At 37.1% G+C, this 20,160-nt stretch overlaps 1 protein-coding gene across 1 annotated transcript in view; it reads right to left on the reverse strand.

The window, feature by feature from the left end:
- Nucleotides 1-11,443: 11,443 nt before the first annotated feature.
- The window catches only part of LOC127849319 (uncharacterized), a 34,521-nt gene continuing 25,804 nt past the window's right edge, over nucleotides 11,444-20,160 (reverse strand). The window contains exons 5-7 of the mRNA XM_052382039.1: nucleotides 13,034-13,216; nucleotides 12,379-12,476; nucleotides 11,444-11,605 (exon numbers count right to left, since the gene is read on the reverse strand). Coding sequence (XP_052237999.1) covers nucleotides 11,444-11,605; nucleotides 12,379-12,476; nucleotides 13,034-13,216 — 443 coding nt within the window. The remainder of the gene's footprint in view (nucleotides 11,606-12,378; nucleotides 12,477-13,033; nucleotides 13,217-20,160) is intronic.

Raw genomic sequence — 20,160 nt, forward strand, 5'->3', positions numbered from 1 at the left:
TTAAAGCAACTTTTTTTCCGGCCGTTTTCTAGTGGAATGTAACCTATTTTCAGTGCCATGTTTTACTATATTCCCAACGGTTATCATATTTCAGGGATTTAGTAGTGAACATCTATTCATGCCCGACCACTATCTCCAAAAGATAAAACAAGAACAATAGTTTAGTGTAAAACGTGCATTCGAGTCGACTATGATATTTTATTATAGAGTACAGCCCTACATGACAAGATTATTCAGTATACTGTTACCTATAGATTGCCTTTAAATTACGCGATATTCCGTATGATTTTCATGGACTTTTTGGATCCCCTTTAACACTGGTAAAAGGGGTAAATGTCATATATTTATTATGCCACTACTGCACATTTACGTTGGAGACGCTGACATGATATATTAAAGTGTTATCGCATAACCCATCCGATAACACTTTTAAGCTCCACCCATTAATATCATTTTTAACTCCGCCTACATTTGGGTTCTTCAGTATTGTGAGCAGCGTTCAATGCTTGCTTAGTCCCGCCCATACTGAGAACTACTTTTTTGTAGGCGTGGAATGCCGCTTAACTCGTTAAAATGTAAACAAACTGAACTATTCATATTGTATTCAGAAAATTAATAAGCGGTAAGTAATAGTTAAAACTTATATCATTTAATAAGACTATAACAAAATGGAAAACATGAAAGAATGAGCATTCATCTATGGGAAAAATAAAACGAATACAAATTTGGGCCTCACTTGCTTCACTGAAAAATAACATAAATTATACAGCATAATAAGAAAAAATTAACTTAATAAAAATAAACTTAATACATTTTAATAAAAACATAAACATGACAGATTTGATTAAAAGAGGAATTTAGGAAAACTAATACTTTAAAGATGGAAATGCTTTTCTTTTTGAATGGGAGCTCTGTGAAGCCGAGGCCTATTGCGTCAAACATCGCTAAGAATTTCAGTAGAACACAGAAACAGTTCGTCGTTTTCAGTAGACAGAGAGGTGTCCTTGTCCTAGAACTGCGGTCCCTGCGCTCAAAGGGACCAAGAAGTGCCCTGCGTTCAAAGGAACTAAGGAGTGCGAGAGACAGCAGCGGTCTTCGCGAAATGTGGTCCCTGCGTTTAAAGGGTACCAAGAGGTGCGAGAGACAGCAGTGGTCTTCGCGGAGTAAGAAGTGCGAGCGACAGCAGTGGTCTTCGAATATAAGAAGTGCGAGCGACAGCAGTGGTCTTCGAAAAGTTAGATCTATATGGGCGAGTTTGACGTGACATGTGCAAAATATTGGCTATAATTTCCATGAGACTATAACATCTACACATAACATAGCAGTTCCAAGGTACGGGCATTTTAGTATTTGCACTTGACACAATCGGAATATGATATGTATAGATGTTATTGAGGGGGCATAAGACTGGTGATGACACATCCTTTTGGGCACTCCTGTCTTTATTACTCAATTCTTCATACAATTTCAGCAGTGATTTGTTAGGCGTGCTTGGCAAAACAATGCCAAAGTCCTTTAAATTCTGCTTTAATTTTGTTAAGTCCCATTCGCAGGATTATTTTCATCAAGCCTACTAACAGGTGAACGACTTGGCTGTCTATTTTCATTTACATGTTCCGTGCGAGAAACTGCCCGAGAACGAGTGACCGATCTCGCCGCGAATGCTCGTTGAGTCGTTCTGCTATTTCTTGAAGCCATTATGTCACTTTTAGTTCATAATTAGTCAAATAATCCAAACTATAGAAATTTTTGCAGCAAGGTTTTAAAGTCCAAATGTCTGTTTATTTTAAAATGATGCTTATTTATTAGTAAAGTAGATAAAATTTTAAAGTTGAAATATTCCTTCTAAGATTATGAGATAACACTGAAAACTGAAATGTGCTGTATCAGCAGGATCCAATGAATGAATGAATGGAATTGCAAAGTGATTACTGATAAATAATAAAGACGCGGTCTTAGTCAATACCTGCCATACCTAATAATACATGAACTATTCAATTTTGAGTGTATGAAATCGAAATTGTACATAAAACTGGTTCTGTCTCCACATCTTAAAAAAAAAGAAAATGTTTGTTCACACTGGTAGTCTGGTAGTCTAGTAAACGTGAAAGTGAAATAAAGAAACCTTTATAAAAAACATAATTAAACATTTATTGCCCAACTACTTTTCAAATAAAAATCTAGATCTGTAAATTATTATTGGACTATTTATTTGAATTAAGATCTATAACATTCAAAGATGAAACAATAACATAAAACAAAAACTAGTTCGTGTCTGATATTTTCAGAATTTTGAACAATGCGCGACTCATGTTTTCGCAATGTTGAATAGTCATCACCTATTTTTCACAATTGTGAACATTGCGCGACTATCTTTTTAGCATTTTGAACAGTGTGCGACTATTTTTTTCACAAAATAAGGGGGCCGAGGTTGCTGCACGAAGACGAAAAAAGCCCACTGCCAGAAACTTTATTAAAAAACAGCCCCATAGCTTATCGGAGCTAAGCAACCCATTCTTCTTTCAACACGCACACAAACCAATGGCCATTGGTTCATATTACAGCATGAGAAGGGGTGTCAAAAATAGCACAAATAATAAAACATGTGTAATGTACATGTATAACGATGAAACTTACCAACCACTCGACCAGAAAACATAAGGTGCAGGCGATCTGGGATTAAGATTGCTCTCCCACTGCTATTATGAAGATCATTGGTCACAAGAACGAACACACTATCATTAATCTCAGCAATATACATCTCCGACTCCAAACACACAGCTTGCAAAATCGCTGAATATTGCAAAAAAGCAGCTTCCTTAGAAAGTTCCAGCAACTCGAAATCCACAAGCAGTCTCGTTCCCCACCCACTTTGAATTCGCAGGCGAAGGCCTGTTTTTCGGGGAGACCGTTAATATCTCACAACTAAAGGTATACTACGAAGATGGACAAGTTGAAAAATAAATTACTCTTATTGCTTCCAATTTGCGCACTACGTTAAAATCCCGTTCCATTCGGTTATTGTCTTTATTGTTTCAAATTTTCACACGACACATTCGCTTTAAAAAAAACAGAATTCAGTGCGTGCACTTTTCTAACTTCAAGGGCAATATGAGGTTAGTAATAGTGTCTGTATACATGCCCTGTCGAGGGTTGCGTGGTAATGTGACTGCGTTTTGTGACTGTGCGGATTAGTTAAGGGAAATTATTTTGAAACATAACGCTTGCAATTTTATTCTTGTGGGCGGCGACTTTAATGAAAATCTTGGAGGGGCTCATGGATCCAGAAGACTGAATTACTTCAAAGAAATGGTAAACGACTTTGATGTTAAATTTGAGAATTCCGGGAAAACATACTTAGACCGTCGCAGCAATTAGTGTACCGAGATTGACTTTTTCTGTATAACGTGTCGTCAGAGCTACTCACTTCACGAAAGGTCGCACTTAATGAGGTGCTAACAAATACATCGGATCACTATCCTATTAAGGTTGAACTCTGGTGTGATTATACTTTGAATGTAACGCCAGAAGAGAGCGTAATACGTGCTATGGTGAACTGGAAAACTATCGATAAGCATGTATATGCAAGTAGGGTCAAAGACGGTCTCATAGACCTAGAAACTGAAATTGATGATGAGAATGTCGAGGAGGTTGTTAAAGATTTCTGTGAGCTTTTGAGTGAATATGCGTCTAATCTTGCCAGTAGAAGGAAACCGTTAAAATCTAAACCTAAGTTAAAAGCGTGGAACCCGGAAATTAAAGACAATGTCATGAACATGAACAGTGCATGCACAGTTTGGAAGCGTGCATGTAGACCTCGTGGAGAGAGTAGTTTGTTAATTGAAAAGAACTTAGCTAAGAGGGCGTTACGATCTACTGTTAGGCAGGCAATTGCGAAAAAAGACTATGAATTAAAACAGAAGATAATTGAAAGCAGGAAATATGAGTCTAGAACATTTCACAAACTAGTGAATAGCCAACGTAACAAGCAGAGCAGGTTTATAACAGATATATACGTGGGTAACCAACGGTACCAAGAAGATGAAATTTTATGGGTTTTTTTACGATCATTTTGAAGCTCTTGGGCGACAGGCCACCAATGACTTCTTCGACAATGTATATGATGAAATCGTGAATCTTGAATATGAACTGACTGTGAATGTGAACCGTAATCAATATGTTAAACCTGTAACTAAAATTGAACTTGAAAAAGCATTTAAAAGTCTGAATATTGGTAAAGCGCCGGATGTTTGCAACATGTCAGTCGAACATATATTGAACTGTGAAGAAAGCACTCATGAGTATCTTTTGAAAGTGGTATCCCATGTGTTTGCTTGTGGATCTTTTCCTGCGGCTCTGAAGAGAAGTGTGGTGACTTCCATTTTTTAAAAACAAAGGTGAACCCAATGAATCAGGGAACTACAGGGGCATAACAGTTCTACCGGTGATTGGCAAGATCGTCGAAGCAATACTGTGTGATAGGATAGCACCAAACGTAAAGGACAGTCAGAATATATACCGACGGGGTTTTACAAAGAACTCTTCACCGTTAGATTCAGTTTTTATAGTAGAAGAACTGTATCGTGAATGTAATGACAATAGATCCGAAATGCATTTGATCTTACTTGATGCGAAAACTGCGTTCGATGTGGTGGACCACACGCACCTGATGAGGCGACTGGGTCACATTGGAGTAACTGACAACCATTGGTCCCTAATCGATAGCTTCCTTAGAGACTCTACTAGTGCGGTGAAGTGGAAGTGGAAGGGGTGTGTCTCGGCAGAGTTCGGTGTCCAACAGGGCGTTAGAAAGGAGGAGTACTGAGCACCGACAAGATCTACGTTAACCCTCTGCTTGATCGTCTACAAGAAGCCAGGGTGGGATCCACTATCGGTGACGTTAAATGTGCGGCCAGTGCTTGTGCGGACAATATTTGTTTATGTGCCGAGACAGTCCGAGAAGCTCAAGAACTGTTTAATATTTCACCAGAGTTCGCCAATATGGAGCGATACCTGTTACAACCCACCAAGAGCGTACATATCCATGTTATTCACCAACGTAAAACGGGAGTGTCTACTTCCCTCTTCATGAACAATGTGGAAATACCATATGTGCAAAGGGCTACACATCTCGGTCTTATACGAACTGATTCTATGCAGAAAAACCAAAAAGCTTATGTGGATAAAAATTAAAAAAAAAGCAAGAAGAAAATGATATAGTATATTCGGTAGTGGTCAAACGGGTCTAAATGTACTGTCAACTATTCATCTTTACAAATCTTATGTTCTTCCGGTGCTATTATATGGATTGGAACTGTTAATACCAACTGCACGCATTAGAAACTGTCTCGAGACATTCAACAGAAAGTTTGTGAAAGAAATTCTTAGGTTACCCGATAACACAGCCAATGCTGCAATATATCTTCTTTCCAGACTTTTACCGATCGAAGCACAAATTCACATACAGGCACTGATTACATACTAAATGCTCGCAAGATAAAACAGTATTGAGTGGGCGCTAATTGAACGTCAGATTAACTTAAAATCAGTCGACAGCTCATCTTGGTTCACACAAGTGCAGCATATAATGTGGAAGTACGATTTGGGAACTGTTGCTGACCTTGCTGACAACACACCCACGAAGGGAAGGTGGAAGACACGTGTACACAAGGCGGTTCATAGTTATTGGAGTGATCAGATAGACAGCTTAACACCATTATATTCCACATTAATTTTCTTGAGAAAAGATAAGTACGTTCCAGGCAAGATTCTTCCTTTACTTTCGTTGGAATACACTGCCAGGGAGTCAGAACTGTTAAAAACAAAGGTACGGTTATGCCTTTTCCTACGCCATATCAGACTCGTCTGATATCACATGATTTCATAAGTCACCAACCATATATTCTCTATTTATTATGCAAAGGCAAACACATATTAGTTTATAAAGAAATTAGCTATGTATAACGGGTATTTCGGTACTAAAAACACGCTCCCAACGCTTGCGTGCTTACCGAAATCTAACCTGTTACTACGTTTAATGGTGGTATTAGTAATAAATTAACACCTCTACATTGGAATTCACCCATATTATTTACGAAAATGAAATATTGCTGATCGGACATTTATCAATCATTATAATTGAAAGTGCAGGATAACACAACGGTGGTATCGATACGTTTTTATTAAAATAGTATCATAAAACAGTTTTCACTTGCTCTGCCGTGTGTTATCGTTTATATTACATATCGTAATATTTTGTTCCATCGCTAAAAATATCACATAACCAGCTTTCCGTACTTTTTTTTCATTCAATTGATTACGCAATTTATGACGTTTTTCATGTGATGTAATTTCTGTGACGAATAACACCAGCTTTAGTTTGACTATGGAATTCAGGGATAACAATTCGGACGTGAAGAGTTTTCATTTAAAAGTTTAATATTTTTCAAGCATGGAACGAATCCAAAACGTATTTCGGATTGTGTGTTTGTCATGCAGTAATTGCAAGCTTCGATAGGAATCTAGTAATCATTCCGACAAGTAATTCTTTTCTTTAGCACAGTTTAGCAGTGATTGATGTTTTATTTTGAATTGAGTTGGAAATACGCACATATATAAAATAAATAAGAAACAAATATATATAAAACAAAATTCAGTAAAACGACATGACAACAAATTAACAACAACGTATTAACTAAGACTCAAACAAATGAGCGCGTGGACTATACTCGGTCTAGGCTAATCAAATAATTATTATTCAAACTCAGTTGCGAATAATTTTCACAAACGCCAATAATTTCCACAGACGCGTGCATGTCAAAGGACTTAACAACCTAATTTTGACGTGTCCTTCTTGAAATTATATTTTTTCTCAAATTCAAACATAAACATAAAAAAAACATAATTAAAAAAATACAAATAATATTAACGAGCCTATTTTGGGAAAATGCAGGTGCGTAAAGTGACGTCCAATATTATCAGGTGCAGTGCGTACAAGATAATCAGGGAAAACACTTTCCGTCTAAACTGAATATTTGCTTACAAGAGACTCCATTCAAGCGAAAAAATACTATTAAAGCGGAAAGTGTCGCAGTTCAAAGGCTAATCAGGAATTACACTTTGCACACATGCATTAAGCCAAGATTTTCACGAACGCGGCTAAATTGTGCTTAGACACAAACGCAGGTAACAAACGCAACAGTTTTTACACGGTGTTATTGATTGGCGGTATAACTGGTTGAATGTTCCCGTTGGACACCTTTGAGTTTGGAAGCGGGGACAGAGTTTTGCGCTCTACTTCTTTTAGAGCCGGATTCTCTGGGTCGCCCACTGTCGTATGTACGTCCTGTGGGTTCCCTGTGCTACCATTGAGTTCAATGCTCAAGCACTGGCCGTCGGCACGCTGTACGTCATATCCGTTGACTGTTTCCCCTGGAACAGTTGACGCAGCCATGACGTCAAGCCAATGCCCAATTGGAATTTTAAATACTTCCGTCACAAACATGACTCGTTTACATTTTACATGCATGTACGTTCTTCCTTAAATAATGTCACAGAAATAACATTTAAATTAACATGAAAACGCTTTTTTTAAGGAAACACAAAGTATGAATCGTCCAGTGCTGATTAAGGATTAATGTTACTTATTCAAACTAGAAATATGTAAAACAAATAAATGCACAAAGGCCAGTGTATCCGCTCTGGACCTGCGAACACATACCTGGCGGCCTCGATTTCTCATCCCAGTGTTCCACTTTGGCTGGTTTCCGGCATTTAAAGAAATACACGACCACGCCGACTATCGCCAGCGCCACCAAAACACCTACGACGACGCCGACAATGATAGGCACGATGTCGGTGTTGCTGGAAGAGGAGGCCCCGGGTGTTGGCGTTGTAGTGGTGATAGCGGGTGTGGTGGGCTCGAGAAAAGCTGTTAAAGGGTATGGATAAAACTTATATGAAAAAAAAATACATTAGTGTGTAAGCGACCAAAAGGCTTTAATTGAAGGGGAGATAATTGCTATTTTCATGCATCGTAGTACTGTTTTTTAAGATTTAAAAAAGATTAGCAGGGTGAGTTATTAAACGTTTAAAATTGTACAATTTAGTATTTTCTACATTTAACTACTCATCATCATAAAAAATGTGTGAGTATTTGAATATGTATTTTTATTCGTTAATATGTATTGACCAAAGAGACATTATTATGATTTATAAACGAAAAAATATCTTTCTATTATAGTTAGCTGTCAAAGTACCGTCGGTCACGAGTACAGATTGGTAGAAATGGAATAACAAGACGCAACTAATTGAGATTTTAGCACGAATTTCCCGCGACGATATCCGAACATTTATTAGCGAACGCGAGATTGGCTTCGGAAAACGTCTGAAACATGGCGTAGTTCTGATGAATAATCATTATGTTATTAATTAGCAGATCTCAAGCGATGCCTGTTCTAAGCGATTCATGAAAAAAAGAAAAGAGAGCGTGCAAAAATGAAAGTGTTTGTGGCGCAATACATAAACTTAATGCAACTGCGTCAAGGAAAGAATGTTTTCTTTTACCATGATTTTGAAGTTGCCCGTTAACTAGGCATTAGCTTCTACGCCATCCAAATGCCATCAAAAGTGTTCACTTGCGATACAAAATAACATTAAAGTATTTTTTTTACTTATATATGTATATATACCAGTCAATTTACGAAGCTCACTACTCCAACAGATTGCAAAACCTTTGTATGATACGACGCCGAAGACTTCATAAAAAAGAAATACATCGAGGACTGCTATGCTTTGCTATTTATATTTAAAAAATTCAACTAACTGTGTTATGTTATTGTGTATATCAAATTGACCAATTTGGAGGTGTTTTGTAAGTGAAGCAGCTGAGGGGGGGGGATAGCAGTTAGCGCGCGGACCTAATAATAAGTAAGCACCGGCATGTGCGGTCAAAATAATGCACTATTCACGCAGACCGCATTTATTCGACCCTGACTCAAGATCGTCTGTTAAACGAAACAAGACGACATGCTGGAACGATGTTTAGATGCTAAGAAGTTGCAGAATGTTTGTATTTTACAGTTTTTACACCCATGCTACTTGCTTTACGGTCTTCCTATTGTAATTATGACACGTTTTGCTGTTGGGAGTTTTTATATCTTTTGCGTGTAAGTGTAATTATACACGTATATCGCGTTGTTTCATATTATGTTTGTGTAACAATGCTTCACATATTTGTGATTACTTTGTAATTATATAAATATGACGCGTGTAGGCATGTGCATTTCAATGTTAATTTTCAATGAATAGTTCAGAAATATAAAACTTTTTTTAAAACACTTGGCTCATTAAAAATATTGCAAAATAAACGACAATTGATGTCTATTTTCGTCTATAGAACAGAATGGGCGCGACATGTAAGTTATTTAAATGCATCATGCATATTCTCTTTATATACGTGTATTTATACATTATGACCACAAAATAATTTATAAGATTATTGATAACATATTAAGGTGTAACAAAAGGCTCAAACACGTCCACATTTAGGCATAATGTACTTACGACAGGTCTCTGAAAGATAAAAAATAAAATTATTAATAATTTGTCTAGCCGTGCGAAAGTAGTGAAACCTACAACGTACATGAAAGTTTTAAGTTGAAACAAGAATATGTTATTGAAAAACACACATGCCCCCGATCGGTACTGCATAGTCCATTTCTAAGACAAAGTGAACGTAAAAGGACTTGCTGAGCTATACGGATTGATGGAGAATGGTAACGTAATAGTACATGTTGAGTGTTATGTGTGGATAGGGAATGGTACATGTTGGTTGATATAGTTTTTTTTTTTTTTTTACATTACGTGGATAGGGAATGTATATGTGTGGATAGGGAATGGTCCTTGGTTGTGTATATGTGTGTTCAGTGATATGGTGGATAGGGAATGGTCCATGTTCAGTGATATGGTGGATAGGGAATGGTCCATGTTCAGTGATATGGTGGATAGGGAATGGTCCATGTTCAGTGACATGGTGGATAGCGAATGGTCCATGTTGGTTGACATAAGTGGATAGGGAATTGTCCATGCTGGGAGTACGGGTGGATAGAGAATAGCCCATGTTGAGTGATCTGAGTGGATAGGGATTGGTCCATAAACAACAACTGCATGTTAAATGAGATGAATCAAGTCACGTAGGTGCTAGAATAAAAGGGCAACCTCGAAGCTCGACAGCTTGGATGTAACGACAGACGGACAAAACACAATTATTATGAACAACTTAATAGCATAGTCTGTATATTTGTAAAATCAAATATGAGACTGAAGACATATGCCTTAGTATGACGTTGCAATGTTTATATAGATCAAATATAAATAGAAATTCAAGAAATTCAATAAACACATTTGGATAAAACTAAAGTAAAGTTATCCTATATGCAAATTGATATGGCTGTTTTCTATTTTCAGACTGAGGTAGATTCAAACTCGCAAGGCGGATAATCTCAGTATATGTCAGGCTCCACACAGTGATCTCCCCTTACCATGACCTACAATCTCCTTTCAGAGTTGTCGTTCCATGCTCTCAAATAAAATTTGATCCTGGTTATAGTATACTAAATGCTTTACCGTCTAAAAACATGAAATCATTTATTTGAAGACACGGTTTTCTGTAGGGTCACTTGCCATGACTTTATTTTAGAATATTTCTGTGTGCATGTGGTAGGGAAAACATTGTTATTTACTAGAAATTCACTCTTTTACTTGAAGGTTGGAGTCTACATAACACTTTGACAGATGGTGGGAACCCCTCATCAAATGAAGAGAAGCCGGTAAATAGGTGGCCGTAAAACAGTGACTTATATATTTTGCTTTGTGTCGAGTTCTTTCTAACATATCGCATGACTTATCTTTTTTATTGTTAAAATTTATTTTATGCTTTTCAGTGGTTTATAGTGAAATATCAGTGAAATAAAACTGATATTTAACTGTTTCAAACAGTCAAAAATAACAGTGAAAAATATCGTTACCGGTATTTATAACTGTTTTACTGTGAAATGGCGTCATTTTTTTACGAAATGACGTCATTATACCAGCGAAATATTCCGTATTAACTCTTTCACAATGTAAATAAACGGTGAAAACAAGCATTAAATAAAAAGAAAATTTGTTGGATTCGGTGGAATATCGATTTTAATTAACAAGTGATCATAGAAAAAATATATTTGCTATAATCACTCGTGAAATAAAATCGATATTCGACCGAATCCAACAAATACCCTCTATCTATTCGCTTGGAATGCTCTTCGAGAAAAGGTATGGTTATGAGGGTCTTTATGCGCAAAAGTTTTACTTTATTTTTTGTTAAAGTTATTGCTTTTACATTGAATTTGTTAAGAAAATCTTTTAGTATATTGTGACCTCCAGCTATGCTGGTTCCAGTCAATCATTCGTTGGCTAGGTAAATGTCACGGTTACCTGCAGCCGACATGGTGACGGTGAAGCCGACGTCACTTCCGTCGGAGGTGGCGAAGGTCGTGGGCGACTGGTTGCTCTGTCCGCAGCGTCCTTCTACAAAACTAGCAGCGGTGCCAGCTGAATTCGAAACCTGACGCAGAACAGAAATAACAAATAAGCCGAGCTCTGTGAAAACGGGATTGATGCATGTGCGTAAAGTGTCGTCCCAGATTAGCCTGTGGAGTCCGCACAAGCTAATCAGGGAGACACTTTCCGCATAGACTGAAATTTTCGATTAGAAGTGACTGCCTTTAAACGGAAAATTCAATTTAATCGAAAAGTGTCGTCCTGATTAGCATGTATGGACTGCAGTGGCTCATCTGAGACGACAAAACGCACATGCAGTAAGCCATGTTTTCCCATACCGAGGTTAAAATAGTGTTGTTGTTCTTCTATTAAACGCAATTAATGAAATGTTTTATGAACCTTTGTTTCATTTTAATACCAAAGTTATACATTAATATTTTTTTACGATTGTTAATGCATAAATTTAGTGTATTCCTAATATTCCGTACGCTGTACACTTTTCTCCTCATATTCAGTATTGCGTTCATAGTCGCACGGGCACAGCCAAATTGAATTACAACATTAAATCCGTCTATGTAACTTGACTGGTAAATACACACAAATAGAGAGCACATTCTTCTTCTGTTGAATTCATAAGTGTCCATAGCACATTCTATAGAATTGATTTTTTAATGAAACATGCACACGTCTCTTCACGACTCATATAGCTTTGATATGATACCAGGTCGAACATATTATGTATTTTGTTAAAATTACAAGGCTTTGCAACAATGTTGTTTCTTGCTTGGCTGTTTTTTTTGGTTATCTAATACACGATTTTTACTCAAGACGTTTTACCACGCATATAAACTTGCTTCCGGAAGTGCCGTTGCTGTAGACCATGGTATAGTGGTGTGTAGCCGTCAAGTTAAACAGGCAGTAGGCACGTCCCTCACCTACACGCGTGTTATATTGAATGTTAGCGTTAAGAAAAACTATACAAATTCTCATTCTTGGCAATATTTTAATACATAATTTACTATAGTTATTATTTTTGTTATCACACAAGGTTGGACAGAGGTCCAATTTCTAATCGCATATCTGGGATTTTTTTTTATTTCTTGAATATTTATCAAAGAAGGAATGTCATTAGAATCAACAACAATTTTATTGGGAATGCGTGTTTGTAGCATACATTTAACATACTATTAAAGATGTCAAAACATAAAAGATTCTATATTGGTTATTTTTTATGTATCAAAACATTTGAGTCTCGTTATGGAAAAACGGGGCTTTAGCATGTGCGTAAAGTGTCGTTCCAGATTACCCTTGACTGGATTACCGATAAGAAGATAATACGTTACACGATTCATTTTATATAAAACGGACAGTGCTGTCTCTGATAAGCCTGTGTGGACAATTAATGCATATACATTAAGCCCCGTTTTCCAAGAGCAAGGCTCATATACTATTAATGCACGAACACCAGTGTAACGACAACTATGTTCCCTACTTGAATACATCATCTGAGTGGCACAAGTGGAGTAGTTGAACGTCATCTTCGTCCTGTCCGTACAGCCGTCCCAACTATCCGCAGGGCCTGTACAGCTGACGGCGCCGTTCGATGACGTCACGTTATACTCCATCCGGGCTAGCAGTGAAGGCGGACAGAACTGCTTAGACATGAGTTCTTGACCTAATATATAGTAAAACATTTTAATTAATGCAAACTTCGTTCCACAGTCTAATCAGATAACACACTTTCCGTCTTAACTGTTTAAAGAGAATTCCTTTTGAACGAGGGACTGCTTTGATGCGACCTAGTGACCTAATAGTGGAATCTTGTAATTCTTTATATTTTTTTTTCACTGATACATCGGTCAATATTTACATTAACTGACTAAAATATGTGATCAGTCAATAAACCGCCATGGTCTACGAATGCATGCCATACATTACATACATGAACCTTGTTCTGGGAAAACGGAGCTTAATGCGTGTACGTAAACTGTCGTCGTAGTTCAGCCTGTACAGTCCGTATGTAATGGCGGGTTTGTCAGCTGGTAATTCTACAGGTTGTATTGCTTTTAACAGCTGCCTAAACATCTGCTTATTGCATACTTATATTTCAAAAAGCTCAAAGAATTCCATTTGTCTTCCACACTTTCCAAGGCCGTCACAAGCTTGCTTACCCTGTTTAACCATGTAGTGAAACTCCTGCACGAGCGGGGTGGCACCGCAGATCTGGGCCTTGGTGGTGAACGTTTCAGCCTGGTGTATCTTGATACGTTCGTTGTTAAGGGAAGGCTCCATTGCTGAAAGGTGAACAAGTGGGTGCAGGTCCATTTTAACATATGAACCTCTTGTTTTACTACATGTCGAAATAACCTGTAAGTGACAATATCTCTTTATCAACGAAAGGGAAAATATGAGCCTGTCCTCATATACTAAATAGGGAAGACGCTTTAAAAGCGTTTACGGAGTTTTTCGTTTAAAGGAAGTCTTTTCATAACGGAAATACAGTCACGGCGGAAAGTGTCGTCACTGATAAGCCTTTTAGGACTGCACATGTTCATTAATGATTACATTTTTCGCTAATGCATTTAGCCCAGTTTTCCAGAACGGGGCTTATATTTTCCCATTCGTTGTTTATGAGGCATTGTCACTCAAGGGTTTCCACGACACGTGGTAAAAATGCCACTGAAATGGAATTATCCCACGTTTTCTAGGTAAACCTAAAGGTTATTGCCACATTAAGTATATATCAACACTTTAAAGGAGATTTCATCTTTAAACTCTATGCAATGCGTGAGACATTTTTACTTTTATTATATTGGCATGCACATATCAACTACTATTAGAAAAGTACTACCTTTCAATAGTGTGTCAAGAATAGATCAAATGAACCCAAGCTGATTCTGTGAAAGCATTTTCGTTTCCCAATATCAAAAAAATACTAACGTTCGTTCTTTTTTGTTTTGTTATGAAGTTCAGCCGATAAAACGTAAGTTTCAATTACAATGGTTATATAAATAAATAAATAAAAATATTACATGAGCTACGTTGGTACGGTCTACACAGGCCATTCTGGGACGACACTTTAAGCAAGCGTATTTAGCCCACTTTTCCCAGAAAAATACTTATACCTACCGTGCGACTGATAAAAGTAGAACGCCTCGACGCCTGTCACTCGTGTCATCGTGAAACAGAAGTAGGCAAGGAAGAGAGCGTTGATATGGTTGAACTTCTTAGTGGACCTGTAAGATAGAGAAAGAAAGGTTGTCGTGTTGAACTTCTTAGTGGACCTGTAAGATAGAGAAAATAAGGTTGCCGTGTTGTAGCGGATATGATGTCCGCCTAGCGACTGCAAGGTCACGGGTTCTATATCCACTGCGTCAGCGTTCTTTAGATCTCCCCATAGAACACCAAGTCGGAGAGGATGCGCCTTCGGCAGCATCTGCTCGACAATGCTTTTAGAATTGCTGTTCCGAAACAAAACGACAACATTGAATAAGCGCGGGGATACCGTCTATCGCATCTTTATCACATATTACAACTCTTCATTAAATGCAAAAAACGCAAACAGGTCTATTAAAAAATCATTTCAAAGAGACAAACATAATGCAATACTAGTGACACTATTTCGTCAAAACCCCATACATTGAAAAGAAAATTTCACATTCACATAGATTGCTGTGGACTGCATCCAACATAGTTTATTTCAGTGAGCGATTCATACACATTTGTCCTGTGAGACAGGCCGTGCTATATAGGACCATGTACATTCTTTTTAATACACAGAGCGGTGAGGCGTACGGACCTGAAAAGGATCATTATGTTTATTTAAGAAAAATAGATTTCATAATAAACAAGAGAGCCATGGTGGCCAAGGTCGCTCACCTGAGAAGTATTAATGATAAATAAGCGTTGTAAACTTTACTTTGCTCCCAAATGCTTGGACAGTGCTTTATATATAAAGGCCATAATGATTGATGCATTTTTCAATTCACATGTGATACTTGTGTTACATAATACAGTTGCAAACTTCTATCAAGTGGTTCAAGCTTTCTATTGTAGTCCATAAGATCTTGAGCTTTGATGTAAAATCCATAATCTTATATGGACAATATTTTTATACGTTAAGATATTGTTCAAACATCATTATCACTCTGCTACATTAAAACAGGTGTTAATTTCTATCAAAGTATGTTTTTCTTTTTCTTGACATAGTGACCTATTTTTTGCACCAGCATGACCCAGTTTCGAACTCGGTCGAGGTATCATTGGGACAAATGTTCTGACCATGTTTCATGAAGAACGGACAAGAAAGGTGGCCTCTAGAGTGTTCACAAGGCAAAATGTTGATGATGGACGCACGACGCACGATTGACGACGGGCAAAATGCGAGCCTTTGTGCTCAGGACGTTGTGCTGAGGTGAGCTAAAATGTGGGGAAAACTGTGTTCGTTTCACATAATAAGGGATTATCCTGCGTACTGAAATCTATGGGGACGTAATTATTTTACATGAAACGCTTTTCGCATCAGAAAACAAAAATAAATACATGCTTACACAACATAAAGAAACACGTGTTGTCTCACAATACAAGACGATTTGGCATTTACCAAAAGTTTTTTTTCTTTCCGTAAAATTCGTGTAATTTGATATCTTGAAAGAAATACTGTTTTATCAACAAAAGGCGTTTATTAATAGTGCATTCCATCTTCACCTGACAATTTCCTGACCAAGCTCTGACCCTGAAAGTCTTGGGGATGGAGTTTACCGGCATTCCGTGATTGTAACTGGGCCAAAATGTGTGTCCGCATCTCACTACACTGAATAGTACTACATCCTAAACTAAAAAGACGCGGTGATGTTGTCAATGTTCTGGGTGATTAAATTCATCAGCCAATTGAATAAATGAAGTGTATTCACTCGGGTCTGCTGGCCTTAGGTATAAGGTCATTTAAGGTGAAAAGCTGGGTTAAAAAAAGCTACGCCAAAAAAACCCACTTATTCAGGATATCTGCAGAATAAGTAGATCAAGTGTAAATGCAGACAAAACAGGATTTCAAATATAGCTAATGATGAAATTCAGACACGAAATCGAGAGAAAAAATATTGTTCTAATCCACTACTTTTATAACAGAACACCAACTATAAGCATAATATATTTATAACTGGAATCTCCGCATTAAAATAATATTACAATATTACACCGGATTTGTTTAAATGATATTCATGGCTATTTTCCAATTCCTTGTCCCAAATATTGATGAATGCCCGTTTGATGTTCCTAGAACAATTTTCAGTATTAAAACTATGAAATTGGGTGATCAATTCCTGTTAACACTAATAAAACTAAGACTGAACCTGCAGTTCAAGCACATCGCGAATCTCTTTAACATCAACCCTCAATATGCAGGTGCTCTATTTAGAAATTGGATAAACTATATGTTTTATCGGTTTGGATCCGTACCCATTTGGCCAGCCAGTGATATATTCGTCAATAAAATGCCGAATAACTACAGAGAATACTTTCCAGACACACTTCTTATACTGGATGGAACCGAATTAAAACTGGAAAGGCCATCATCATCACATACACAAAGTCAATGCTACTCCGACTACAAATCAGCCACAACTTTGAAAGGATTAGTTGGAATAAACCCTAGGGGCTCCTTCACATTTATTTCCATGTTATTTTCTGGTGGCATATCAGATAAAGAAATGACAAGTCAATGTGGACTCCTGGAAATGCTTCAACAAATGAAAGACTGTGGCAAAATAAAGAAAGGAGATGGAATTATGGTGGATAAAGGTTTTTTAATTAAAGAGGAGGTTGAAAAATAAGGGCTTAAATTGTACATGCCCCCATTTGCTCCAGGATCAGGTCAAATGTCGGACAGTGATGCTAAATTGAAGAGGAAAATAGCAAGACACAGTGTTCACGTAGAGAGTGCCATTTCTCGGGTTAAACAATTTAAAATTGTTGACCATAGAATTGAAATTAGCCTGTTTCCATCCATTAACCAAATATGGTTTTGTTGCTGTTTATTAACAGCATGCATGCCTTCGCTTGTGCAATACTAATATATTTGTTACCTGATGTGATAGGGTGCTGCCAACAGCTTGAGGCCCTTTGTCTGTCAGTATGGTCTGATCTTGAGTGCAGGCCAGGTACCCCAGTGGAGTGTTATTAAGTGATGCCAGTAAACTCATATCTTTTTCTGTAAGCCGGATTTGTCTGAAAAAGTAACAAAAAGTGAATAACGTGCTATTTGTATTTTTATTGTAGTGAATATAACATATTTGCTGTAAATACTTGTACACTGTTTTTACGCCATAGTATGTTATATATTTTGAATAAAAGTCTCTGTCTTTTTGTTATTTTGATTTTTGTGTTACATTCAACAGAATAACAACCTGTTGTCATTGAAGATTGTGGTCATAGGTCTCTTCTTCCTATTCACATTGAAAGACCTAGACAAAACCATGGTAGAGACCGGTTCAGCCTTGATCTTAGATCCTCTCGGCTTGTCCCACTGTTGCGGACATGAGGTGGTTTACGGCTGGCTTGGCACATTAGTTAGGCCGTCTAAAATCCAGTCTGTTAACTTTAAAACCACTGCCAGCAGATGAGAGCATTCTCCAACAATCCTGCACATAAATAACAATGCAAATTATACATCTAAATTAATAATAACATACATATTAACAATATTAATACAACTGTTAATAAGAAATACAGATTTGTGAATTTAAGGATCATTATATAATTAGTATAAATAACAAGTATAATAATCTTTTCAAATCAAGATCGGGTGTTTTAAGTCAATCACTAGAAAAATTGCCATAGCATATGCATATTGATACATGCTCGAAGTGTCGTTCATATGAAGTGATAATATGTGTTATAACAGTATCATAACGAACATCAATATGTTTCTTCAAACTATTTAAGAGCTTACCCTGCTTTACGACTACAATGTGCGATCGTAATTGCAGTTTTGGACATCGAGAAATTCACGGTATGGGGATCCTCTCCCTTTCGTTGACTTCCGCAAATACGGGATTTGACGTCGATTTCATCGTTATTTCCCCTTAAAATTCGGCAGAGTCAATGTAAGACTCATTAGCAAATTTTCTTCCTTGAATTCGTTGACGTAGAGAGCATCTATACGGCAAAAAAATGTTCACCAAAATCATCGGGAATATCGCTTAACCGTATCATAGACATGTTCATCTGCATTACTTTACGAGAACTGAAACCCAGCATGAAGCCTAATTCATGCTGTGTTTTATTACTCTGATAGTAATGCACTCAATTGACATCATACCTAGTATTTGAAGGTAACATGTGATATCTTATCTTATTAACGGTATCTACACATTTGCAGTCATGTGGTGTCACCAATAAACGCTTTTAATCCACACTAGGTGCTCGAATGCCTAGATCTCATTTTTTAAACGAGTTTAGTTTATTTTGTTCGGATAAAAAACGGAAATGAAATCTGGCAAAAAACGGTGTAAATAGGGCTAATGCAACTCTGACATTTGGTATCCAGAAAGATAAGTTAGATGAATTAAATTTACACCATTTCCAACGCGGCAATGCGGTCTTGACAAGAGCGAGTGGAAGCTTCAAGAATTACCGAGATCCCCATTATAGAACATTAATTTATTTCAAAAACTTGAAATGTCATATAAGCAATAACTAAGCATTATTAAGTATGTATAATGTCACGTGTGCATGTAAAATAATTGAGAATTTTGGTACCCACTTCGTGTAACTTTACGAAATCCCCGTTAAAAATCGTGTTTCTGTGTGTGTCAAAAACAAGTGAAAACCATTTTGTTTTTCTTTATATAAAGACGTATCGATAAATGCTATTGTAAAAGAGTTATTATTACTGATATTAGTTAACCAATAAATGCGGTAACTTCGGGGAAGTCGGTACCTGCGCGAGCGTCTGATATTGGTAGCCTTATTAATTTATAATAGCCTGACCGTATTCTATTTCGTACAACGCTAATTTATATCAGACAATATCCAAACTTATTGTGTTGTTTTTGCGCTTTAAATTATAGTGATTGATAAATGTCCCATAAGCAATGTTTAATATGATTAATATCACTTTTATACGTAATAACATGTGGGATTGAGGTACCCACCCGGCGTCAGAAAGCGCGTAAAACTTCACCGAATTCCCAGTTATAAGGCGCTATTTCGTGTCAAATACACGGGTAGAGGGGAATGTTTCGGTACAATTTTTGTTAATAACACGGGTAAATACCGGTGAAGTGTTAATTTATTGCAAATACCACCATTACACGTAATAACGGGTTCGATTTCGGTAAGCGCGCAAGCGTTTGAGAGCATGTTTAATGTACCGATTTACCCGTTATAAACAGCTGATGTTCTCTTTAATCGTATATTTTTTGCATTTGCAGAATAACTTAATGGCATCAACCCCTTTACAAGTGTAATATGGTGTTAAAAAAGTTCATCCGGAATATCGCGTTAAACTATATGCAGTCTATAGGCAAAGAAGCCATTTTGGTGTTAGCTTGTCTAGGTTTGATAACCGCTTAGTCACGTGATTAAGTGTGCGGAGCGATCATAGATAAGGCGTAATGT

This window comes from Dreissena polymorpha, chromosome 10, assembly GCF_020536995.1.
Source record: "Dreissena polymorpha isolate Duluth1 chromosome 10, UMN_Dpol_1.0, whole genome shotgun sequence".
Classification (NCBI taxonomy): domain Eukaryota; kingdom Metazoa; phylum Mollusca; class Bivalvia; order Myida; family Dreissenidae; genus Dreissena; species Dreissena polymorpha.